The 27,275-nt window shown below is 35.0% G+C and overlaps 2 protein-coding genes across 2 annotated transcripts; one reads left to right on the top strand and one right to left on the bottom strand.

Moving 5' to 3' along the window:
- Window positions 1-19,407: 19,407 nt before the first annotated feature.
- Window positions 19,408-22,596, top strand: LOC116138242. The gene is made up of 7 exons (XM_031423961.1): window positions 19,408-19,679; window positions 19,769-19,918; window positions 20,126-20,341; window positions 21,246-21,367; window positions 21,580-21,743; window positions 21,946-22,100; window positions 22,296-22,596. The coding sequence occupies exons 1-7, from the start codon at window positions 19,449-19,451 to the stop codon at window positions 22,392-22,394; spliced, it is 1,137 nt and encodes a 378-aa protein (XP_031279821.1). The 5' UTR covers window positions 19,408-19,448; the 3' UTR covers window positions 22,395-22,596.
- A 129-nt stretch (window positions 22,597-22,725) lies between these two features.
- LOC116138240 (probable serine/threonine-protein kinase PIX7) lies at window positions 22,726-25,372 on the bottom strand. Its single transcript, XM_031423960.1, has 5 exons — window positions 24,998-25,372; window positions 24,735-24,870; window positions 23,984-24,120; window positions 23,786-23,909; window positions 22,726-23,553 (listed from the first exon to the last, which is right to left on the bottom strand). The coding sequence occupies exons 1-5, from the start codon at window positions 25,355-25,357 to the stop codon at window positions 23,039-23,041; spliced, it is 1,272 nt and encodes a 423-aa protein (XP_031279820.1). The 5' UTR covers window positions 25,358-25,372; the 3' UTR covers window positions 22,726-23,038.
- Between the last annotated feature and the right edge of the window lie 1,903 nt (window positions 25,373-27,275).

The following is a 27,275-nucleotide window of genomic DNA, read 5'->3' as shown; positions in this document are numbered from 1 at the left end:
ACAAATGGTGAGTTGTCGTGGCTGGGAAGGTTAAGGGTTTTGTAGGGGAGGGTGTAAGGAGTCAAATGGTGGTGGTGGTGCCAGAAACTGGCAAAAACCAGTCGCATGTCACGGCTGTTGTGGCCGACGATCGGCGAGTGATGAGGGGTTGTGAAGGGTAAGGTTTTATAGAGAAGAGGATGGGGGTTCAAATGGTGATGACAAGGGTGATTTTGGGTGAAAGAATTGCTGAAAAAGGGCGAAAAAAGTCAGAGACGCCGTCTACTAACATGCGTTGGAGGACTGTTAAAGGCGGCGATCTGCTAACATGTGTCGTCCATGCAAAATGACCAATTTACTCTTTTACTGTTACATCAAATACTTTTCCGTCACTTTAAGGGTGGAAAACTAAAATAAATGTAATCAAGGGTAACCATCGGGAATTCGTCAAATCTTAGGTGGGAATGTGTCGTTTACTCTTTAAATTATAACAGTTAGCGGGCTTGGGGTCCTAACCCCTGATATGGACTTTCCTTTACCATTTTCCATTGCTGATTGGACGGAGCAAATTATTAAAAACCACACGTTGTTTGACAAACTCCATTTCCATGGCACTTGCACAATTTCTTCATTCCTACGCCGTTGAAAATCATTTCATTGCTTCATTTGAAACTTTCATTTTCTTTCATTTTTGGTCTCATTTATATACTTTTCAAACTTCAGCATCATTGTCCCACTTTCCTACTAAAATTTTGATTTTTCAATTTAAAATTCCATCCATCCTTATATACATCCCACTTAATTTTTGGCATTTACCCATTAAAATCTAGCATTATAGTGACCATTTGCTGAATAATCAACCAATTACATTATTATTATTATTATTTGGGAATATGAGAAGAAAATGTGTGATATTAATTCACATATCATCTGGACATAGAATGAGAATATGTGAATTATTCTCGTTCCTAATTATGTTAATATATGATTTTCTTTGTTTTATTATTGAGATTGTATCATTATTTCTAATATTTTATATTCTTAAGTAGCTATCATATAATTAAATTGAATTTCTCTCGCATATCTCTAAAACATACTTGGATCATTTCAATTGTCTCTCTTCCCTTTTAAAGATATCTCTGGTACATACTCCGACTATGTTCAATTACCTCTTTTGTTCTCTCAATTCTGACACCAATCAAATGGTATCTTAAAAATAAACAATAAAAAAATTCATCAATTATTTTTTCAATGTCATTCACACTAATATAAGCAAAACCAACTACTGTGTATATACATTGACATTGTATTTCATTTTTGTCCCATTAATAATGATAACCCTTCACCCCAATAATTTCTACAAAGTGACAGTTTCATCCTTATCTTTTAACTGTGATTTCGATAATTCGGATGGTGAAAGTTTTGTTTTGTTTTTTTTTTAATCCCTTCTCTTTTTATGAACTTTTTCTTTTATCACATTAATTAATTTTATAATATAAATTTATAAATTCAATGAAAGTCAAATTCTCACCTTATAGGCATTTATAAATAATGTTATAATTATAATTATAAAATTTATTTTATTGTAATCACAGCCAATATCCTAAACTAAAGCACTATCATTTTGAATTAAACTTACTTTTTGAAAATACATGTATTTGAATAATAAAACTTGTATCATTTAATATTTCATTATTTACAACCCTGTACGATAATAAATTATTCATGTTTTAACAAATAATTTACTATTTTTTATTATATTATTATATAATAATGTTTTTAGTAGTAATTTAGTAGTTAAAAATAATTTATTCGACATTTAATCATTATTTGTATTGGTAATTTATTTTAATAAGACAAAGCAGAGGCATGAAACAGAAAACAATTTTGTCTAACAACAGTAAAAAGTGGGGATGGGATTGTTACTTTTCAAACTTATTGGCACAATATTAATTTAGTAAGAAGTGAGGAATGAAAATCAAATCCCAATGATACCGTGTTTATGTTTCACATATAGTTACGGTCCCCCTGGTGTTTGTTGAGATATAAATATGATGACTGAAGCCGCGTCGATATGCTGTGGTCCTTGATAGAAACATGTGCTACATTAATTGTCTCCTACTCAAATCTGATCTTAATTTATTTATTTTAATATATACAGAAAAAAAAAAAATTCAATACATTAAAATACTAAATCCAGATATCAAAACCATAAATGTGGAGTAATAATTTTGTTAAATGGCCCAAAATGGTTAAAAATAATTAGTTTTGTTAAAATACCTAAATAACCTTAGAGGATGTTAACTGTGTACGTTGGAAAAGTCTAATTGAGAAAAGAAAATGACTTATTATATCTGTTATCGTAAAGAACTAGTTTTTGATGTTTCTGTGGGCCGAATGATATTTCGCGTATAATAAATAAATAAATAATGTTTGGGATAAGGTGTATGAGGTATGATATTATCCAGATTTGACCTGTCTTGGATCACCGCTGGTTTATGTGTTCAAATTGTTATCCAAAACCCAATCTCTATCGATCCAATCAACAGGTGACCATGAGGCTATGATTTCTTCATAAAGTTTTTGTTGTCTTTGGATAAGAACAAATAGTTCGCCCAATTTGAAAGTAATGGCATTTTTTTTTTCCACTCAATTTCTAAGAAATTGCAATTATATACTTTTCTTTTTTGTTTTTTACTCTTATTTTCTATCAAAGTGTTGCCTTTTTTTTTTTTTTTTTAAATGGCTAATGTGTTCAATCCAACTTACGCGTACCTCAATTAATCTCCTGAAATCCTAAAATTATCAGTCGGATAAGAGCTTCAATGTTTACCTTTATTAGCAATCGAGTCATTAATCCTCTGAGACCTTGAAATTACCGACGAGTAAGAGTTTCAGTGGTTACTCCCATGAGCTTCAGTAGCTACTCCTATTAGCAACTGAAAAGGAATTCGAACTCAAGACTTTTCGAGCAATACACTCAAAAGTTCATATCGAACTACTCGACTACCTAGAGATATTTGTTGCATTGTTTTCGTTGTAAGAGAGTGTTTGATTTATTTATATTTCCATATATCAATTTTATTAAAAATCTATATTATCTTCTCTATTTATCTATAATAGAAAAGTGATAGTATTTAATTCGATTACTTGTTTAATTAGAATAAGTATTTATATTTATATTTATTGTTATGATTAAGAAGATAATCTTCTTACTATTGGTATTCTTTAATTTTTTTTTTTTTTTTTTTACTTTGAATAGTAGGCTCTGTTTATTTAAGTATTCATGATAGTAAGATTTTTGGAAAATATGATAGGATTCTATTAATGTTTTTGGTACATTTTTTTGATAATATTTAGATTATTTTTTAACCCTCTAGGTTTGTTAATTTAACTAAACATACCCCGCAATAAAAGTTTATAAATTAACAAAAACATCTCCATAAATCCAATTATTACTAGCAGGCAAGGTTCTGAAAACCAAACCGGACCGCCCGGTCGGACCGGTTCGACCGACACCCAGCGGCAAATTAGGTCCGGTATATATAAAAAACCATTATTTTGATTTTAACCAGATTGGACCACGGTTGGACCGTCGGAATAGTGCCGAATCGCCATCCAATCGTAGCTAAACCTCGCCGGATTCCGACATCTTTCGACGGAGAAAACACCCTCATTCGACGGACGACATCTCCACGACCAAAACCATCCATTTTTAGTCACCGTCGTCTAGCCTACGTCGATCGCCGTCCACCTAAAGTTCATGCGTGACGTGACGTCAGATTTCTTTCATTGATTCCAGCGAGTTCCGACGACGATGGAACTCCCTAGCACCACCATCAGAGTCGCCGGCACCTACACATCAAAAGCCCCAAGATTCCAACTTCGATTAGCCGTCGATCATTGCTGCCGCCACCACTTACCAGAATCTTCGCGTGACAGGGGTGTTTTAGATAGATTTCAAACCTTAAGGAAGTATTATAGGGGTGTTTTTGATGAATTTCAAACCTTCAGGGACTAAAAATAATTTTATAAATTACGGTCCAACCGACCGATCCAATCGGTCAAACCGGAAACCGAACCCTTGAACGGGTCATTGTCCGGTCCGATTTTCAGAACCTTGCTAGCAGGTGACCACCATCGTCAAATGGTGGCCGGAAAGCTGTCAGAATGGCACACAACTGACTGGATCTGGTCAATCGTACGCCGATCTATCCTTTTTCGACCAGATCTACGACCACATATTTGACCATTGATAGCCAAACGACAACCAAGATATGACCATCATCAATGGCCAGATCTTTGGCCGTAGATTTGATTGTTTCTGGGTAGATCCATGGTGAAAACTTTCGTAGTTGAATTAAAAAATGATTTTCAAATTTGATATAAAATATATTTTAGAAATTTTCTATATACTATAAATGTAATTCAAAATGTTAAAAAGTCTTTTACTTTGATGAACATACTTCTTTATTTATTCTATTCTTTCGGGAATAAATAAAGTTGGATAGTGATATTATAACTTTTTTGTCACTTAAATTCCTTTTGCAATTTGTTTGTGAAACAACAATTTTATCACCACTTTATTTTTGTCTAGACGTTTACATAAGTAGTTAGCTCCAGTAGAATATGAAAATAACAATCAAGTCAAATTTAGTTCTAAGAAAAGTTGGGACATTTCTGTTAATTATAAGTGTTGTGCCTCAAAAGTTACATCGATGTCAGCTAGGGGTGTTCAAAAGCGGTTAACCGAATCGGTTAATCGCTTTTCTAAACCGAATCGGATTTTCGGTTCAGGGAAATCTCGAACCGAAACCGAACCGATTTTAGGGAAAACTGGTTTTTCGGTTAACCAAAAAACCGGTTAACCGTTTTAAAAAAAGCGGTTAACCGGTTTTGAATCGGTTTTCCCTTTTTTTTTAATAAAACTTTTTTTTTTTTTAATTTTGTCCTAAATTTAATTGTAAATATAGACAATTCATTGGAAACTAAGAAAAAAAATTTGGGTTGGGATTTTAGATTGAGTGAATTAGAGATTTATTTTAGTTTAGGTTATTTTATATATTTAAAAATTCGGTTTTTTGAATTTTTCGAACCGTAACCGAACCGTTTTTTTGGTTAACCGGTTTTTCGGTTCGGTTAGTGGTTCGGTTCGGTTTTTGCATTTTTTTGAACACCTCTAATGTCAGCTCTACCTAAAGACAAAGTGTATTAGTTGTCAACTCCAAACCGCCTCAAAGATATTGTATAACAGCTGTCCCCCCCTTTATAAAAATAAAGGATCAGTATGAATGAGAGCTCTCCATGTGTAGTGACGACTTGCAAAAGCACTCATTACATTGACCTCAAAAGTATAAATAGGAACATCTCTTCAGTTCGCTGATCTTTAGCTTCAAATCACATGGTCAAATCGCACGCTTTGATCGCCCTAATCTTTAGCTTCAAATCGTTAATCTTTAGGTTTAGATCGCGTGGCCAGATCACAGATCGCATGCATCAAAGCTCTCGAATCGCATAAACAGATCATAGATCGCACGCATCAGAGCCTCCAATCGCGTGGTCAGATCGCAGATCGCACGCTCAGATCGTTTTGATATTCAGCTTTAGATCGCTTATCTTTAGCTTCAGATCGCGTGTTCAGATCGCAAATTACACACTCATATCGCTCTGATCTTCAACTTTAGCTCGTTGATCTTTAGCTTCAGATCGCATGCATTAGAGCTCTCGGATTGCATGGTCAAATCGCACGCAACAGTGCTCTTCAATCACGTGGTCAGATCGCAGATTGCATGCTCAAATCGTTCTGATCTTCAGCTTCAGATCACGTGGTTAGATCGCATGCATAGATTGTTCTGATCTTCAGCTTCAGATCGCGTGGTCTGATCACAGATCTCACGCTCAAATCATTCTAATCTTTAGCTTCAGATTGCTGATCTTTAGCTTCAGATCGTAGATCACATGCTCATACCGCTATGATCTTCAACTTTAGCTCACTGATCTTTAGCTTTAGATCGCGTGGCCAAATCTCAGATCACACGCATCAGAGCTCTCCAATCGTGTGGACATATCATAGATCGCAGATCGCATGCTCGGATCATTCTGATCTTCAACTTCAGATCACTGATCTTTAGCTTCAGATCACGTGGTTAGATCGTAGATCGCACACTCAAATCGCTATGATCTTTAGCTTTAGATCGCGTGTCCAGATCACAAATCGCACGCATCAGAGCTCTCGGATCGTGTGGTCAGATTGTAGATCACACGCTCAGATTGCTCTGATCTTCAGCTCTCGAATCACGTGGTCAGATCGCAGATTACACCATCCGATTCCTCAGATCGTGCGATCAAGATCGTTGAGATCATGCATTCGAATCACTTGGATCGTGCTTCTAAGCAGCTAGACCGTGCTTTCGAGCGCTTAGATTGATGATCTTGTGTTCTTAGATCAAGCTTCGCGCTTTCTGATTGAACTTCTTGTGTTCTCGAATCAAGCTCCGCGCTTTCTGATCAAACTCCTTGTGTTCTCAGATCAATCCTCGTGCTTTTTGATTGAACTCCTTCTGTTTTCAGATCAAGCTCTGTGTTTTCTAATCGAACTTCTTGTGTTATCATGTAACGCCCCACTTGAGGTACGTAGTTAAGATTTGCTGTATTGCTTGAATGTTTATTGTTCTACCCTCAATTGAGTTTGTATGTTGTTATTTTTGGTTGGTTGGCCCTTGGTTGAATGTATGAGTTGAGTTGATGGAGTGTTTGCCCTGAAATTGGTTGAAACTTAGAGAATTTCTAAATTACAGTCTTCGCCACGGCGACGTCAGCTCTGTAATTTTTCGTCGCGGCGACATAACTTTCTTCGCCGCGGCGATAGGACGATAAAAAAGTTTATTGAGGTTTCTAGAGAATTCTCCATAGGGGTAAAATGACCTTTCTACCCTTAATTAGTAGGAAAAGTGGGGAGTAAAATGTAAGAAAATTTCATGGAGAATGTGTTAGAGTTGGGGGTGTGATTGCAAGGAATTAAAGGAGAATGATGGAATTTCCAAGACAGAGTAAGGGCAAAATGGGAATGATGGTATGTAAGTTGAGTTAAAAAGGGTTTAAGTGTTGAAAGCCCTTCATTCTTCACCATCTCCACCGCCATTCTCATTGCCTAATTTCTCTCAATTCTCCACTCAATCTTCCAAGATTTTCTAAGGACTTTTGGTGTAGTTTTTAGTAGAGATTTAATCTAAAGCATCGTAAGGTAAGGATTCTTGCTTTAGATGAGAATTTTGCTTATAATTTGTGGAAGTCTTATGTTGTTATTGTTTAAAGTTGTAGAGAGAAGACAAGACAACAAGGGGAAGGAAAAGTGCTAGAGAAGTTATTTACCCACAAAGTAAGTAAATCCAACCTGAGTTGAGATTTAAGAATTCATTTGAGTAGAGATTTGTGTATGTACGTGTATGAATTATATTTGTTGAGAAATTGAGATGAGATGAGATGAGTAGTTATTTATGATTATTGAATATGTTTGAGTATGAGAAGTGTTGAGCTTTTATGATGTTGAGTTGGGTTGATAGAAGTTGGATGTTTAGTTGGGTTGATAGAAGTTGGAGAGAGTTTTGAGCAAACCCTATGGGAGTGAGTTTATTTGACAGGAATTTAGAGAGTATGAGGGAGTTTCTCCCATTTGTGGGTGATTAAAAAGAGGAGAAGAGTTATAGTTAAAGTATAGTTTTATATGCACATGAGTTGTATGATGAAATGCTTAAGAAATGCATGAGTAAGAGTAGAGAACCTTAATTATTGCTACATAGCATAATTGCATTTCATGAGTGCATTAATGAGCATGAATCATCCATATGCATTAATTATGCATTAGAGAAAGAGTAGAAAAAGATTAGAGTACTTTGAGTGTAAACTTCTCTAAAAGAAAAGAGAAAAGAGAGTATAGTAGGTTATGTGATGGGGAACCCGTGAGTAATGGGTAGAGTATTCCCGCATGTACACCGTAAAGAGAGAGAGCGGCTTGAGTATGAGAGAGAAAAGTGGTGTAGCCCGTGAGAGTGCATGCTGATGAGGGCTATACCGAGAGTACCCGAGAGAGAGATTATACACTCACATGGCCAAGGGTTCCGAATCCATGCATAACCGAGTGCGATCGGCTGAGAATGAGTAAAGGTGGAAAAGTAACCCGCCAGGCCCAGCCCGCGGCGGGTTACATTCCCGGCCCGCCATTTTTTGAGAAAATGGCTGGCCCGGCCCAGCCCGCCAACCCTAACCCGCCCGGTTAGGCGCGGTCCGGGCCGGGTTAGCCCGATTTTATTTTTATTTTTATTTTTTTTTAATTTAACTTTTCAAATAAATAATTATAAATATAATTGTTTTTAGTTAACTTTTCAAATATCAATAATTCAATTTTTTTTTTTGTTAACATTTCAAATATTAATTCAATTTTAATACAATAAAATTGTAATATAAGAAAAATTAGACTTATTCATTTATCAAAAAATAAAATAAGAAATTACAACAATTATTGCCTCGTTAAAAACCTCACCAAAAAAAACCCAATGGGAGAAAAACTTGGTAAAGAAAAAAGAGTGCAATAATTGACAATTAATTTACAAATTACATTTTACAAAACAACTAATTTGGGGGTGGTTCACTAGGACCTCCCTCATCTGTATCATCTATATTACAAAATTGAAATGATTCTACTAAAGCATTGTCGATAACCTCGTATTGATCTTGATGGCGCGATCGTTCCCAATCTCGAAGACATGTGAGGACTTCAATCATTTTTGGAGCAAGTTTAGTCCTCCTTTCATTTAAAATCCTTCCACTTGCACTAAATGTTTGTTCGGATGAGACGGTTGAGACAGGAACAGCGAAAACATCCAAGGCAAGTCTTGATAATACCGGAAAAATACATTTTCTGGCTCTCCAATACTCTAAGAGATCAAAGTGACCTGTTGAAAACATTTCGGGGGTTGCCAAATATTGTTGAAGTTCATTACTCTGCGACTCCATGGAGGACAGCATATTAGTTGTTGTTGTTGGTGGTGGTGGTGCGTCTGAAGAGGAGGCTGTGCTTCGGACTCGGGTCCTCTTCGGCCTATTCAGTGCATTCCAAGAGAATAAGTCTTCATTTGTTTCTTCTGCTACAGCTTCTCTGGATATTTCGCCTCTTTGCGACTGCGGGTTCCCATACCTGTTTTCATATTGGAAATATACTTCGAAAAGACTATTTTTTACCTCTCCTATTTGATTGATATATGATTCGTTTTGTAAATTTTCACTTAAATTGTCAAGACCATTTTCTAAACGTGCTAATTTAATTCTAGGATCAAATATAGCACCTAAACAATAAAGAAAAGGAACGGGTTTCCAATATTTCAAAAAAAAATTTTCCATTGCCTTTATTGGTGCATGTAAAATTTCATCATCTTTGTTTTTTGTAAATAACTCGGAAATTTTTATAATTGCATGTATTACCAATGGACTAGTAGGGTAATACACACCAGAAAGTTGTAAAGTGGCTTGGTAAAAACATTTGAGAAAAGAATGAAATACTTTAGCTATCTTCCAATCATTTTCTACCAAATGATGAGGACCTCTATTATTTGCTACAAAATAACTAATTATATTAGCATAAGGTAAACATGAATCAAGCATTAAATAAGTACTATTCCATCTAACAGGCATATCTAATGCAAAAGTTCTAGGAGACATATTTGATTTTATACAAGCTTCTTGAAATTCAGCATTTCTTTTATTACTACTAGTAATCCAAGCTAAAGATTCCCTAATTCTATCAATATTTTGTTTAATTGTTTTCATACCACTTTTCACAATTAAATTAATAACATGACATGCACAACGTTGGTGAAAAAACTTCAAATTGTTATATAAAGGATAATTAGTTTGAAAAAAACCTATAGCTTTACTATTAGAACTTGCATTATCTAAAGTTAAACTTATCACTTTATCAATAATATCATAATCTTCTAAAACTTCAACAATTTTATTATAGATTTCTAAACCACTATGATCCACATCCATTAATCTAAATCCTAATAAAGATTTATTTAATTTAAATTCATTATCAAAATAATGACTAGTCACACAAATATAATCTTGTTTAGCTCTACCACTCCAAATATCAGCAGTTAAAGCCACACTAATATGACAAGTATGAAATTTATTTTTTAATTCTAATTTCATTTTTTTAAACAATTTTATTAAATCATTTCTAGTTGCAGTTTTAGAATAACTTTTAAATCCTGGAAAAAATGAATTTTGAACAAATCTTTCAAAATATTTATCTTCAGCCATATTAATAGGTTGATCAGATGCAGCAATATATAAAGCTAACTGTTCCCTATATACATCAGAATTATAACGCCAAGTAGTACCCATATTAGTTATTTGAGTTTGATTGCTTTCTCTATTTCCATGTTGATTAATATGTTTATTAGCATGCCTTTTTAAAGTACTAGTACCATTACCTGAATCAGCTTTATAAACATTTGCACAATATTTGCATCTTGCTTTCTTGACTTGAACGCCATTTTCTGTCTCGTAAAACTTGTCGAAATGCGCCCAAACGTCTGATGTGTGTCTGTTTTCGCTTTCGACGGCAGTTGATGATCCCGCCTCAGCTTGAGATGAAGTTGGACGAGGACGACGATTACGAGGACGACTTCTAGAACCACCGGGCGCTGTTGGAATCGACGCCATATTTTGAGGTGTATCGGATTCTGAGACTGGGATTGGGACAGCGGGACTATTTGAATCTCCTGCATTCATAGTAAAATCAGCGGGACTAGGACTAGGATAATAGTTTTCTTCCTCATTGAAATTGATGGGAGAGAAATATCTATCCATTGTAGACTTGTAGTTGAAAAAAAAAATGATGTAGAAGAAATAAAAATTAAAGAAAGAGAATTGGAATATGGAAATTGGAATTTGGAAAATTGGAAATATGAATTGAAAATTGCAAAAACTAATAAAAATTAAAATAAGAGCAAATTGATAACAAAAAGATTAAGAGAATAAATGAATAATTGAGAGAATAGAGATTAGAGAATATGAGAGAATGAGAGAATTTGAATTGTGAGAAAAATATGAGAGTTTAGGGCCAATTTATAGAAAAAAAATGGGGAAAGAAAATGACAAAAATGACCCCTCCAACGGCTATAAAACGGCTATATTTCAAGGGTAAAAGTGTAATTTAAAAAAATAAATAAATTTTACATTTTTTTAAAATTTTTTTTTTTGCCAACCCGGCGGGTTGGCACACCCAACCCGCCTGCAACCTGCCGGGTTGCAGTCCTCCTGCAAAGAGGATAAAATAGCAACCCGCGGGCCGGCGGGTTGCCATTTTGCAACCCGGCCCACCCCGGGGTTGCTGGCGGGTTGAACCCTCTTCATTACGGGCTGGGTTAGGATTGACCCGCCTAACCCGGCCCATTTTTTCAACCTCTAAGAATGAGTAAAAGTCACAGAGAGCGAGAGCGAGTCCCGACCGTGCCTCCGGTGAGATGGGGCCGTGACTTATAGAAGAGAGTTAGTAGAAAGAGAAACATAGAAGAGAGAGTAAATGAGACTTGTAAGGAAAGAATTAGAGTGATAGAGTTACAGGGATAAATAAGTAAAGGGTTTACTTACTGAGCATTATTTGTGCTCACCCCGTTGTCTTTCTATGTTTTTGCAGGATCGAGGTGAGGACACGGTCGGATGGACGTCGGCACGTTAGAAGGAATGGCTACATTGTCCACATAGTTTTTGATAGTTTTTGTACATGATACTAACTTTTTGTAAAGAATGTATATGTTTAATAAAAGAAAATTTTTGGGCCCAACTATTTATGTTATTATACATGTATTTTATTATGTATATTTTACAAGCATATGAATAGAAAGCAGTTATTACATATCAGATCAAACTTCACGCTTTCTAATCAAACTCCTTATGTTCTTAGATCAAGCTATGCGCTTTCTAATAGAATTTCTTGTGTTCTCATATCAAGTTTTGCGCTTTCTGATCAAACTCCTTCTGTTTTCATATGGAACTCCTTAAACTCTTAGATCATAAAGAGCTCTCGAGTTCTCAGATTGAGCTCCTTACGATCTCAGATCGAGCTCTTTATGCTCTCAGATCGAGCTCCTTATAATCTCAGATCTAGCTCCTTATGATTTCAAATCGAGCTCCTTATGATCTTAGATTGAGCTCCTTATACTTTCAGATCGAGCTCCTTATGATCTCAGATCGAGCTCCTTATGTTTTCAGATCGAGCTTCTTATGATCTCATATCGAGCTCCTTATGATCTCGGATTGAGCTCCTTATGCTCTCAGATCGAGCTCCTTATGATCTCAGATCGAGCTCCTTATGTTTTCAGATCGAGCTTCTTATGATCTCATATCGAGCTCCTTATGATCTCGGATTGAGCTCCTTATGCTCTTAGATCGAGCTCCTTATGATCTCAGATCGAGCTCCTTAAGTCCTTGTGCTCTCTGATTGAGCTCCTTATGCTCTCTAATTGGGCTCATAAGCTCGCTCATTTGCTTGAGATCGCGTGCATCAAATCGTTCAGATCTCACACCTCAGACTGTCAGGTCGAGCCCCTATCAGATCGTGATCAACTCCTAGCTCTCAAATCGCGATCAGCTTTTAGCTTTGAGATTGCGAACAGCCTTAGGTCGTGTTTTTAACTCTCAGATCGCGATCAGTTCTTAGATCATGACCAGCTGCCAACATCAGAAACAACGCATACAAACCTCAAAACAGCCCCAAAACATTCCAAAACGGTGGATTTTGGCCTAAAAAAGGGTCCCAATTGGGTTCCTCAATTGTAATGATGTAGAGCTTGGAATGAGCTTTCTGTAGATATCTTATGGGCTCCAAAACTCCTCTCAGATCAAAAGTTATGACTGTTTTAAGTTTGCTTGTCCGTTTAGGGGCCTCTAAACTGTGCGTTTGGGCTTCTGACGTCAGCTCTCTTCTAGAATTCATCTATTGGACATTTTATGTCAGTTATCAGATCGTGATCAACTTCGAATTGCTCCAAGCTCTCATATCGCAGTCCTAGCTCTTAGCACCTGATCGCGCCATGCATAGTTCAAGCTCTTCAGTTCGAGACTGCAGCCTATAGTGCGACAACCATTCAGATCTAAGACATGAGTTTTTGAAGTGCAATTACGCACTCAAAAAACTAGGGGGCTTCTGTTGTGCCTAAAAAGTTACATCGATGTCAGCTATACTTAAAAGACAAAGTGTATTAGCTATCAAGCCCAAACCGCCTCAAAGATATTGTACAACAGTTGTCCCACCTTGATCAAAATAAAGGATCAGGATGAATGAGAGCTCTTCACGTGTCATGACAACTTGCAAAAGCACTTATTAAATTGACCTCAAAAGTATAAATGGGCACATCTTTTCACGAAAGGGGGGGGGGGGGGGGGGGTGGACAGATGAGAGATGGGCATAGATTTGAGCTTCATTATTTTTCTCTGTAAACAAAGTATTTCTCCATCTTTGTATGCCTTACGGGCAATATCATATAAATAGTCAGAGAATAATAGAATAACAGTGGACATAGGATTTGCTTTAAGCATTCAAACCACTTTAAAAATCATCTCCCATTTATTTACTTCATTGCATTTTCCATTCACGTGTAATTTCTAAGTCAGCTTAGCACTTTGCACGTGCGAATCTTTGGTGTCAAAATCAAGTATCAACTAGAGGTGGCAATGGGCTGTGTTGCGCCTAAAAATTCAAGGCCCATCGTGCCATGGGCCGTGCCGTGCCAAGGCTAGCACAGTTTCATGCCCTGTCATGTCGTGCCTAAAAGATGGAATACTTGGAGAATGATGCATGTGATACTATAACATGTATATTCATATCTTGCCAAAAAAAAAAAAAAAAAAATCATTCAAATTGAAAACAAGTAAGGTACAACTTATTACCATAAGTCCTTAGCAACTTTAGAGACTTTTAATTTCAAGATAAATTAAACAAAAAAGTATCCACACTAAGGTAAATGAAGAATTAGGCCAAGAGAGACACTTAGGGTTCTTAGAAATTTTTTATCTCTACCCTAAAATTGATATATCATTTTCTTTATATATGTAGCCTTGTAAACAATTCAATAATTGTTTTGGACTTCCTCAAACAATTCCGTAATTGTTTTTGGAGTTGTAAATAATTCCATAATTGTTTTGGACTTCCTTAAACAATTCCATAATTGTTTTTGGAGTTGTAAATAATTTCATAATTATTATGAAGTTGTTAAATTTCTTTAAATAATAACATTGGATTAACATTTAATCACAATTAAAGATTTAACTCTTAAATTATTTATATGACAATTTAACCCTTAAATTGTTCATATGTTTACAATTACAACTCATTATTAAATCCAATTTAATATAAAGAAAATGATTAATTATGAATTGGAATTCCATTTAATTCCAATTAACAATTTTACTCTTAAATTATTCAAAATAACTAATATAACCCTCCATTGAATTTAATTCAATGATAATAATATAAATAGTTTTATTACCCTTGGTAGGTGCTAGCCAACCTTGGATAATCAACTCTCTTTAGCTGTTTTTCCATTCTCCTTAGTTTTTATGTGTGACCTCTTAGGTTCACTGTGGCCTAGCCGTGGGCCCAATATCATAGCTATTTCAATATGTTTTGTCATAAATCTTTATGAATAAAACTCACACCGATTATGATAGACATCTAGCAATGCTCCATAACCCCTAAGTCACAATGAAGAGATACTCCAATGAATCATTTTATAATCATACATGCTGTATAATCAAATCCTTCCGTTGTCTAATCCCAATTAAGAATGTATTCATGGTATGTCAAAATCCTTATCTTAACTTTATATCAAATCGACAATCAATACATATGGAACATGTCACCATGAAACAACCTTTCAAGTAACATTTTATATACCTCGACCGAAGATTTCTCTTTTCCAATGTATCTTGACATTTGTCTAGGAACTTGATATCAATTTATACCAAGTCAACGGATCCTATCTTAACTATCACTTGCCCTCACACATAAACAACACATGGCCAAATCGGCTTATTAACGCATGACATGATTAGCCTTGTGTTTATACACCATATGAACCATATGCGTTTATCCAGAATCCAACCGTGATATCTGAGGTCTAAGGATTAATAATATACTAGTACGATCTTATGATAAATCATTGACTACATTTTAAATGTCCATGTGATTCATCATAAATGGTCATATTCAATAAACAGTTCACTAACCGCTTATCCATGCTAATGCCCTAGTGATATAACTTTTATAATATCCACACTAATACCATCACATGATATTCTACGGAGGTATTCAACATGCCTACTGTGTAATATTATTGCCCAATTAATATTACCTATATAGGGAATACTTTGATGATTTTGATCTTCTAAAGATTTATATCATCCGGACATTTCACATGTAATACATATATATAAATGAAGTAATAAACCACATGTGAAATAAGAATACTTTCTTCTATTGATAAGATAAAATTTATATACAAAATATATACATTAACATATATATACAAAAAAAAAAAACATAAGGCCTTGGAACCGACGACACGATTGGTTCCTAGGGCATACACTAACAGTGCCAGCCCACAAAATTTGAAGGCCCACGGCATGGCCCGTTATATATCGTGCCATGCCTTGCGCCGTGTCGTGGGCTGTGCCATGGGCTGGCCCACGTGCTTTGTAAAAATATTTAATTTTAATATTTATAAATTATGGTAATTTTGATATATTATTAATAATTATTATAAAAAATATATGTTAATTAAAAATATATAATCACTATGAAATATAATAAAATATTGACACTGAAATATTAATTGAATTTTCAACATTTTTTATTACTTATAAGTTATAATTATAAATTACAAATACAAGCTTAGAAATTAGGATTAAGAATTATTATACATCTTCATTTTCGTTAATTTCTAAATTCTTAAAATCTTCAAATATATCTTCAGCAACACGATTTTGAAGCTTGAAATCTGCCGCCACCCAATTTTTCATACACATAATGGCTTCAACAGCACTTGGATGTAAACTTGATCTTCTCTCGTCCAATACATGCCCACCTACACTAAAAGCTGATTCTGATGCTATAGTAGAAACTGGAGGCATTAGTAAATCACGTGCAATAGTGGAAAGTATAGGATAAGTCTTTTGATGTGCTTTCCACCATTGAAGAATATCAAATTGATCACTTTAAATCGTAATTTCAGCCAAATGATTCATGCTAAAATAATTTGTAATTTCATCATATGAAGAGCTTGCACCTACTGGTTGTTTACATTCAGTGATGATAGACCAAATACGCTCTTTTTTACATATGGAGGAACTTGACATTGATGGTATTGGTGGTTGTATACTTGTCATGTTTCCATGTCTAAATTCATAATGTGAATACATTTGAAGTAATAAAGTTTGAACATCTTCTACTGAAATTTTTAATGGGGTCTCTAGGTTTGTTGAAATTTCTTGTATCATATTATTTACACCTAATAATTTTACCCCAGGATCCATTACTGTAGCTAAAGCAAACAATATAGGCATTTTTTCCCAATATTTTTTTAATTTTTTTTTCCATTTTTTTTGCAATATTTCTAAAAACTGCATGATCTCTATATTCTTTAAAAGTAAAACTAATATCTACTATATGCTATAAGACCAAACAAATTATAGGATAATAAATACCATAACCTTGTTCAGTAGCATCATTTAAAGGTTCTAAAATATTCATTAAGGAAAAACCAAGTCCTCAATGATTTCTAGTCAATAAATGATCATATTGTTTTGTATTAAAAAATTGTGTAATAGCATTTTTATATGATTCACAAGATTTTAACACTAAATATGTGGAGTTCCAACAAGTCCTAACATCAGTTTTCAATTTTCTCTTTTATAACCCCTTTTGCTTACACATACTATGGTATTGTTGTAAACATGAAGGAGATGATGAAATAAATGTAATTGCATGCCTACTTAAATATATTTCATTTTCAATTGATTTTATTCCATCTTGTGCAATTAAATTTATTATGTGACAAACACATCTAATATGAAATAATTGACCTTCATAAGGTGGATTTAATTGTTTTGACAAAAAAAATTAATAACTCTATCATTTGATGATGCACTATCGAATGTGAGAGAAATTTTTTTATCATTTATTTCATATTCACTAAAAAATTTAGCTAATTCTTCATAAATAATTACGCCAGTACGTGGATATTCTAATACACAAAATGCAAGAATTTTTTTTTCTAGTTACCAATTTGAATTAATAAAATGACCCCGTTGCACAAATATATCCTAAATCTTGATTAGTGGTCTTCCATAAATCAAAAGTAAACGAAATAACTCCATTAAATTTATTAAGTGTATTTTTAATATTTGTTTTCATTTCATTGTAAATTCTAAAAATATCAGCTCTTAAGTGTTTCTAGAAACTCTCTTAAAAGCATGTTATACGCTATTTTGCATATACCATTCTAAAATTGGATCATCACCATATGAAAAAGGTTGATCGGTTGTGACAACATACCTGGCCATATAGTCTCTCATGTTTTGTTGACTATATGTGAAGCTAGAATTCTCGCCCATTACACTATTTGATTAAGTACTAGTTGAATCACATACCGATGCAACAGATGTCCTTGTAAATGAAATTTGTTGTTGCCCTTTTAAATGTTGTATCATTTTTTTGCAATGTTCATTTGTATGCCTCCGAAGATGCCCAATGCCACCTGTACTCGAACTGGCCAAATTAGAACCACAATATTTGCACACTGGACGTCGCACGATTTCACCACGAAATGTTTCTTGTGTTTCAGTAAAATGCTCATAAACCATTGATTTTTGCTTTCTTTTCTTTTCTAGGGGTGGCTGTGATAGATTTTGTGGTGGTGACTCATTATCAAAATAATCAAAATGCTTAAATTCATTTGAATTTTGATCTATTTTGAAATTTGACTAAAAATTAAAATAAATTTGACCAAAAAAACAACTGAGAATTTGACAGAGATTATGAGAGCTTGAGAGTTGAGAGAGAAAGGAGAATGAAGATTGGAATTGAGTGTGAAAAAATTAGAGAAATAATTGGGTATTTATAGGAAAAAATTAAAAATTAAAAAAATACATATACAGGGGGGTAACAGCTATTTTTAACTTAAAATCTTAAAATAGCTGTTACCCCCTTATGTAAGGGGCAACAACTATTTTAAAATAACCATTATCCACTTGCAACGGGGGTAACGACTATTTTAAAAAATAGCTATTAATTTTATTTTTTTATTTTTTTCGTGCCGACCCACAGGCTTTTTTAAGGCCCACGGTACGGTCCGCATATTTTTGTGTCGTGTCGTGCATGCTTTTTTTCAAGCCGGCGGTATTAAAATAATTATTCTAATAAATTAATACATCTGTCAATTAACATGCTTTTTTTTTTTTTTCCTTATAATTATGTTATTTATCATTCGTATAAAATAAACGAAGGGTACTTAACGTTTTTCGAAACTGTATAAAAAAATATAAATGGCGGTTAATTGAATTAGATGTAACCGTTGCTTTCATATGCTGGAAAAATAACAAATTCATCCCTGTTTGGCTGAAGTACCTTTAATCTTGGAAATTTTTTGGTAATTTTTGGTCCCTACAATGTCAGTAACAAACATGAGGGACTAGAACGTGACTAAAAAACAATGAAAAAATATATAGCTGGACTAAATTTCAGGGATGAAATTGTTATCAACCCTTCATATACAGATGTACTAATGTAGCTAAGACTAAAACCTCGTAGTAAACTAACTTTTGGTGGTTGAGCGATCAGGACTCTTAAGTGTATTACTCAAGAGATTTTGAGTTTAAGTCTCTCTTCAAGTGTTAATAAGGGTAGACACTAGAGTTCTTATCCGACTGATAGTTCTAGGGTCCTAGAAGATTAGTTGAGATATATATAAGTTGGCCTAAACACCCCCAATCATAAAAAAAAAAAAGACCTCAGACTCGAAGCCACTAGAGCTCTTATTAGGCCGGTAGTTCTAAGGTCCTGATGGATTAATTATGGTTCGTGTAAGTTGACATAGATACCCCCAATCATCAAAATGAAAAACCTGAGTCACTGGATCTCTTATCCAATTTATAGTTCTCAGATTCTAGGGGATTAGTTAAAATGCATATAAGTTTACCCAACACTGGAGTCATAAAAAATAAAAAAATGGGACCAAAATGTATGTAACTCGTAATCATTGGATCTACATTTATTAGACTTTTAACTACAAACGACCTAGAATGGACCACGTGGCAGGGAGAAGAAGACAAAGAAGCATGTGAGTGTAACAAACGCAACTGCCATCTGCAGTTGCCTATTATTTGCTCAGCCTTTGAACCAAAGCAAAAAGATGAACACCACCAAGCTATCAACAATGATTTCATCTTATTCATCCACCGTCAAAACCACTTCTCGCTATTCATCTCTTCCCTCTCTCTCCCCTTCATCTTCTTCTCGGAATTCTATTCCCGTCAAGCAGTCATTATCCTTTCCTCCCAGTTCACTCTCCACTCAAACACGGAATCTCACCGTCATCACCGCCTCCAAATCACACGATTCCAATATGGCTCCCTCTGTTCAGGTGATTGATTGTTGATTGTGTTAATGCTGATCAAGATAATGATTCACTCTTAGTTTGATTATGTGTTTATATTTTCTATATTATTGTAGGGACGTGAATCATTTTTCAGGAGTGTGTTTGCAAATATGGAAAAGGTTTATTTAGACAGGAACCCAACTGCAAAAGCTGTGTTGGACCACGTTCGATCAGCTGATGACAGTCAAATATGCTATGATCATATTGCTTTCAGGACATTCGGGGTATATTTTCTCTGTTTGATTTTAGCATTTCCTGGCGTCGAGATTTAATTGCTTGCTGTTTAATTCTGGCACACATATATACATGCTTTTGATTTTTTGTTGGTTGTATTTATGAGTGAAAATTGGCAATCTATCATAGTTATAGAGAGTGAATAATTCTGCAAATGGATCATCATATACATTTATTTTTCCTTTGGAACAATGTAGGTAAATGGTTATGGGATTGATTCCATTGCAAGTTTTTTCTTGGATTATGGCTATACACAAAAAGAGGAGCTGAGATTTCCTGCTAAAAAACTGAAAGCGCTGTGGTTTTCGCCTCCTAGTGTTCCGCATCCTGATGGCGGTAGTGGTGTTAGTGAGCCTTTGCCTAGAGTATTCATATCAGAGCTTCTTGTGGATCAGATGAGTCCGCAGACTCAGGTGTGTCTCTGGGTCCATTCTTGAGGTGCTGTTTTACATTTAGTTTTCAGTACAAGGTGATGATTTAATGTAATTTTTTCTTGCTTTCATTTTGTTTCCTGCACAAATGATATGTGTTATGGTTAGACCTTTGGATTCTGTTTTCCACTAAACTCTAAATCGATGTTTCTTACTACATCGTAGAACCTACATTATTGCATGTTGAATTTTGATGGAAAATTAATGATGTTCAGCCAACTGGTTTTAAGGTTCTGAAATCACTTTCAAAGTACGAGTCAAAGGAACTTTCTATAGTCCTGTTTTTGGTGTCATTGCCAAACCACACCAAGTGGTAGGGTTGATTCAAGTGGACAGGGTATAATAATGGTTGTGGCTATTTTATGGCCTATGGTCTTTTACAGGCCATATATCCTGTCTTGAAATCGAAATAAAGTGATGGAATAGTTCATGTTGGAACCAATTAGAAGTTCATTTTCTCAAGTAGAGAACACTCTTGAGATTGAGAATAATGTAAGAAGCTATCTACATCATCTATGGTTTAAGTGATCATGTTTTTAATTTCTTTGACCATATTATGTTGTATACACTATACAATGTAGGCTTTATTACTTGTTTTTATAATCATTATATATGCAAGAAAAACTGTGGAATTAGTTCCAAAACCCCGTTTGCCAATCCTTTCTCCATAGTTAAAAGAAGGTTCCCAAGCTGATTAGATAGAAATTTTACTATTATATGTTGATTTTGTTATTTAGTTTTTCCCAACCAGTCACATCCAAGTTGCAGCATATTTTGGTAAAATTATCTACACTTTCTATTAGTTTTACTTTTACATTCTCACCTGTTGATTCCTTCATACGAACCTATTTATTGCATCCTTGAAACTGTTGCTTTTAACATTCAGGAAATAATTAAAAAATACACTGAAGCATCTGGTAGTGGGAATAAACATGCTGCTCTTGCAAGTGCGCTGGGATCTTTAACATGGGGAAAGCCCTTACATTCTGAATTTCAACAATTGGCAAGGTATCAATCTTCAATCTTTGTAGTTTTGGTTTTGTGTGTTATTAATTCAAGTAAAGCTAGTATTTGATCCAATCATGTAGGATACAGATGTTGCTGTATAAAATGACTGTTATATTGGTGTTGTAGTGCCTAAAACCCATTGACAGGATCTACAATTTATGACTGAAAAATTTATCTTAGAAGATTGATTAATGTTCAATTTATGATATTAGGGAAAGTGAATATGCTGCCTGGACCCTTGTTAATGGCTATGCAGTGAACCATGTCACTATTTCCACTCATCGGCTGAAATCCCATTTGAAAAACATTAAAAGTCTGAATGAGTTTATTGAAGAGAATGGGTTCAGGTTGAATTCTGAAGGGGGAGTTCTTAAAGGTATGTTACTGGTGCAACCATAGCCAGGGTCATTGTTTTTCTTATGCAAATTAATAATCTTATTGAAATTCATTTAGAAATCAATGTTTTGATAGCTTTTTATAGATTGCTATTTTTTACTGCTTTAAGTATTGTCTAAAGATTATTCTCGTTGCAGACTACAGAAATCGATAATCTAACTACTTCATTTCCTTCATTGCAGTGAGTCCTGATGGCCTTTTGCTGCAAAGTTCAACTGTGGCAGATTCAATCTCTTTCAAATTTTCTGATGGTGTCACAGAATCAGTCCCCTGTTCATACATTGAGTTTGCTGAACGTCTTGTGTTGCCTCAGTATAAAAATCTGCCTGAGAAAGAGGTAACCACAACTTCTCACTGTAAGCATGGTTTAAAAAGTAATGTTCTGAACTTAATTCTGCAACCTGACCTGATTCACACTTTAAAATCTTGTATGTAGCCTAGTTATAGGCTTCATGAATATTTGTTTTGTTCATCTGTGTAAATTTTTTTCTTGATGCATTGCAAACTTACTTTCTTAATGTTAACTACACAGGTTCAGGAGTTTCATAGGCGAGATGGATTTGAGGTTGGAAATGCCGACAAGATCTTTGAGAGTACATCCAAAGAGCAGCTTACCAGGAGAGCTGCTTGAGATAGAAAATGAAACTCAATAATAAATTAATTGTCAAGCTTAAAGAAATAAATATTTGACAGGTACATTTAGTCGGAGGTTCCACAAAGTAAAGTTCTCTGTAATGTCAATGTATATATATGTTAGAACAAAAAGCTATTGAAGGCCTGAAGCATGTAAATGAACTCTAATCATAATAAACGGAAAGTGATTTATTAGAATGTATTCTTTGCGTTGTTGTGAAAGAATATTGAAGAATATTTCCATTTATTTTGGCATTATGAGAGAATATTTTCCCATTTATAAATGATCAGGCAAAGACTTCTAAGACTTATCTGCATTAAATTTCACAACCAGAGATCAAACTGACAGCAAAATGGAAAGAGGGAATGAGAGGAAAACATTTCCTTAATATTTCCAAATAGATTAAAGCAACATATGGTTGCCATTAGACATTTTGCTCCGTAAGCTTAACCTGCCTTGATATTCTCCCCTACTTGGAGGCCAACACTCCAAAAACACAACATAAAGCACGTTTTTCTGTTGCTTTCTCAGTTGTCCAAGAACAAATGCTTTGACACAAATTACATCTATACCGAGTGAAAAAGGGGGGAATAGAAATAAATGAAGAAAATGGGGTCAGAAAGGAGAGAACCAACCCAATCCTATTGTTTGCCATTGGGTTTTGGTGATTGATGGGGATACTGATGGTGATATGGAGAAGCATGCGAACCATTCGGTATAGAAAGGCTTCTCTGCCCATTTCTTGAAAGTGATCCGGCCTGACTTCGCAAGCCGTTTCTGGTATTGGGACTCGAGCCTATTCGCTCAGCTTGCATGGTCTGGAAATAATATGATGAGCTTGCCATGTCCTTAAGATTGGGCAGAGGCTTCAAGACTTCAACAACTTCACTCATGAGGGGCCTGGCTTTTGGATCCCGACTGAGGCAGTGAGCAGCCAACTGGGCAGCTTTCTGGGCACCTTTGATGGAAAAGTGACCTTCAAGACGAGGGTCAATCAATCTGTAAAATCTTCTTCTCTCTCCTAGATGTGGCCGAGCCCACTCAACAAGATTATGTTCCCCATTAGGTCGGTTCTTGTCCATAGATCTCCTGCCAGTCAGCATTTCAAGTAGAACCACACCGAAACTGTAGACATCACTCCTTGATGTAAGATGTCCTGTGATAGAAACAAGTTTGTCTGATTAGGCCAAATAAAGGAATTAAATATGTACTCTATGCTAATAAAGAAATCATCAGGAGGTTAAGTCCTCTAAGCTCAGACTTGCAGGATTTTTTCTCATTCCAGGATTGATCAAGGACACTGGCACTTGAAAGCAGAAGACTTACACTGAGAAAAAAAGAAAAGCAGAAGATTATCACTAGATGAATTTGTTCTTAATTACACCTACCAGTCATTACGTACTCTGGTGCTGCATAGCCGTAAGTTCCCATCACACGGGTTGATACATGGGTTTTATCTCCCTCAGGACCATCTTTCGCAAGTCCGAAATCGGAAAGCTTGGCATTGTAGTCCTGAAATAACATATTGTTAAACTGACAAACCATAATAGGAAAGATTTAATTTTGCCATTGGTTTTGCCACATACTGCATCTAATAGGATGTTGGAGGTCTTGAAATCACGATAAATCACAGGCCTTTCAGCTTCTTCGTGTAGAAATGCAAGACCTTTTGCAGCACCTAGTGCAATTTTCATTCTTATGGACCATGGAAGTGGCAAGGACCCTGCATATGACACAAATATAAAGTAAACATAAAAAAAACTGTATCTGATGACAATTCTCACCAACAAACAGAAACTGGCAATATCAAACCAGGTCCTAGCCATACAGAAGAGATATAGCCCTACATCAGCATTGACTGACATGAAAAATGGGACTGTCATTCAAGTGGTCACACATTTAAAAGTAGATAATTGATTCCACATTTCTAAACATGATATACAAAATTGGCAGCGTGAGAAAGTAACATTGTTGAAGCACACACAGAACTGCTGCTTGGAAACCATAGATCTATTCCTGATTTTGGTGGTAACATGCACTGTACTTCCAGTTTAGCTTTCACACTTACACAGTTTCCAGCAGAATTACTAAGCAGATAGAATATAATTTCTATCAAAAATTGCTTTTTTCATTCTATTAAGGACAGAAGCAATATTTGTAAATTTAACTTATTTTAATCAAGGGGCGACAAGTGGCTATATTGATGGTAGAGATGAAAAGTTTCGAAAGCACCTCCCTATGTAATTCAAGAGGCCTAAACAGAAACTTTAAGATCCAAATTCCAAAACCACACAGAGATGAAAAGGGAAGCTTAATGACAAAAAGGAAGCAACATACTTCTGAAAAGGTGGTTCTCCAAGCTTCCCCGGGGCATAAACTCATATACTAGCAGCCTTTGATCATCTTCAATGCAATAACCAATTAATTTAACCAAGTTAACATGGACGAGATCACCTAGAAAATTCACTTCAGCCTGCAACATAGATGAGCCAAGATTCAGACAAGAAAGAGACTTAAAAACAGACATTTAAATTAAAAAAAAAAAAAAGGTCTGTTAAAATCATAAGCAGGAAATAGAACAGATTAGGGAAATTGCACACCAGCCATTCTTTATGGCCCTGAAGACCATCATGGTTAAGGGTTTTAACAGCAACAGTAAGCCCCGTGCCAGGTTTAACAGGAGCAGTTCCATTTTCTTCTATCCAGCCCTTGAAAACACAACCAAAGCCACCTTCTCCAAGAAGACTCTCAGGCCTAAAATTTCGTGTTGCCAACTTCAGATCATTAAATGTAAATTTTCGTAGCCTAGAAGCAACTTTAAGCTCTTCCTCAAGCTTAGAAGTGGATGAATTACTTTCTGCATTACTGGTGGTAGTAGATGAGACTACTGGAGCTGTTGGTTGGTCTCTACTGGTATCATTTGTAGATTTACTTTCTGCTGATCCACAAACAGGTTTCATAATTTAGAATGTAAGTCATAAATATTCATATGCTACGTCAACAGATGCATTTTCTTACAATATTCAATAACAAAAATAAAAAGGAAGAAGGATGGGGATTCGTCCTTAAAAGCTGGAATTACTCAACATTGTGGGACTTCCCAAAACAGATTTATGAACAAAAATCTAAAAATATGGTTTTGAAAGTCAATCTAGATATGAGAAAGATGAGTGTTTCAATAGAGTGAGATTGAAAAAGATACAACTAAAATTATCATTTACAGGAAAAAGTTAAATATTATGTAACATGTTGATACATGTTTAACATGAAAGAAAAGACTATGAAGCTGCTTACTCAAACTTGAATCAGTCATCAACAACAACTGGCTTTTGGAGTTACATAGTCAGAAAAGCAATCCAAAACTCTCCAAGCCATAATATGCTCTTGCTTTATGATTTAAACTTGACCTTATAATTAGTCCTACTCTAAAACTGCATCACTCAAGCAAATTTTGAACCAAACAAAATCTATTCACTGTACGATTACCTTATTCTAATTTTTTGTGATGCAGGTTCTCACAAATCCAAGATGTTACCACTACCTTCACTACCTTAGGAAGTTTCACATTACATACCCACTGTCTCTCCCACACATTGAAGTGAGANACGGGTTTGCAATGACTTAATTCCTTTTAATGAAATTTATACACAAGCATTCCCATTTTGCCCTTACTCTTCTTTAGGAATTATATCTATATCCTTTGATTCATTACAAACACACCCCCCATAACAACATATTCTCCATGAAAATTCCTTATATTTTACTCCCCACTTTTCCTACTAATTAGGGGTAGATTGGTCAAAATGCCCTTAGGAAAGAAAATATCAAAAACTTAACAAACATTTTGGTCGGCCTGTCGCCGCGGCGAGGAAGCTTCTGTTGCCGCGGCGAAACTGTCTAGCAGCTTCCCGTGGCTTCAACACCTCTTCGCCCCAGCGAAGCTTGGAACACTGAACTTCTTCTATTTTCAACCAATTTCAGGGCAAGTATTCAACACACCACTCAATCAAAGGTCAACCAAACAATAATACTAATAAACCAACACAAATAAGAGCAAAAGAAGAAACAATAACTACGTACCTCAAGTGGGGCGTTACAAACAAAGCCTTATGTTCCACCTATACCTTTTCCGAGCCGATTGAAGAAAAGCAAATGGGATATGTCATTCTCTGAAATTTATGATATTTTATCCAAAGTTAATGTGAATTTACCCTTGCTTGATGTGATAAGGAATAATGAAAAAATAATGGTTCCTAAAAAGGTAAGTACTACGCTTCAAAGGAATTTGCCACCCAAATTGAAAGATCCAGGTAACTTCATCATCAACTTTACCATGGATGATAAAAAGGAAGAATAAGCAATGCTAGATTTGGGGGCAAGCATTAATCTCATGCCTTACTCCACTTATCTAAGATTAGGATTAGGGGAATTAAAGCCAACAACAATGTCTCTACAACTGGCTGACAATTCAATTAAATATATAAGAGGTATTGTAGAGAATGCCTTGGTTAAAGTTGATAAACTAATAATTCTTATTGATTTTGTAGTCTTAGATATGAAGAAGTTGTTAACTCATGATAGAGATTTGCCTATTTTGCTTGGTTGCCCATTTATGGCTACAACTAAGACAGTGATTGATGTTTAGAATGGCAAGCTCACTATGACAGTTTTGGATGTAACAACTGAGTTTTTAGTTTTCAATTCCTTGGTGTTTCCCTTAGATTCTAATGATTGAGCCTGATAGATTGTGCATTCCGTCTAGCCTAGACATTAAATAAAGCACTTCTTGGGAGGCAACCCAATTTTTTACTTTGAACTTTATGTTAATTTTATTTATGGTTTTATTTTTCTTTAGTTTTTCAAGTGTTTTCAATGTTT

Source organism: Pistacia vera, unplaced genomic scaffold (assembly GCF_008641045.1).
Source record: "Pistacia vera cultivar Batoury unplaced genomic scaffold, PisVer_v2 Contig34, whole genome shotgun sequence".
Taxonomy (NCBI): domain Eukaryota; kingdom Viridiplantae; phylum Streptophyta; class Magnoliopsida; order Sapindales; family Anacardiaceae; genus Pistacia; species Pistacia vera.
The sequence above is the reverse complement of the archived record's forward strand: the minus strand, read 5'-3'. Positions and strand labels throughout refer to the sequence as shown.

What these genes read in the sequence shown, in the direction of transcription:
- LOC116138242 (XM_031423961.1), top strand. Translation starts at nt 19,449, where the DNA reads ATGAACACCACCAAGCTATCAACAATGATTTCATCTTATTCATCCACC. An exon ending in AGATGAGTCCGCAGACTCAG is followed by an intron (nt 20,342 to 21,245) that starts GTGTGTCTCTGG and finishes TTTAACATTCAG; the next exon opens with GAAATAATTAAAAAATACAC. An exon ending in AAAATCTGCCTGAGAAAGAG is followed by an intron (nt 22,101 to 22,295) that starts GTAACCACAACT and finishes TTAACTACACAG; the next exon opens with GTTCAGGAGTTTCATAGGCG.
- LOC116138240 (XM_031423960.1), bottom strand. Translation starts at nt 25,357, where the DNA reads ATGAAACCTGTTTGTGGATCAGCAGAAAGTAAATCTACAAATGATACC. An exon ending in AGGGCCATAAAGAATGGCTG is followed by an intron (nt 24,871 to 24,997) that starts GTGTGCAATTTC and finishes TCTATGTTGCAG; the next exon opens with GCTGAAGTGAATTTTCTAGG. An exon ending in CCAACATCCTATTAGATGCA is followed by an intron (nt 23,910 to 23,983) that starts GTATGTGGCAAA and finishes ATGTTATTTCAG; the next exon opens with GACTACAATGCCAAGCTTTC.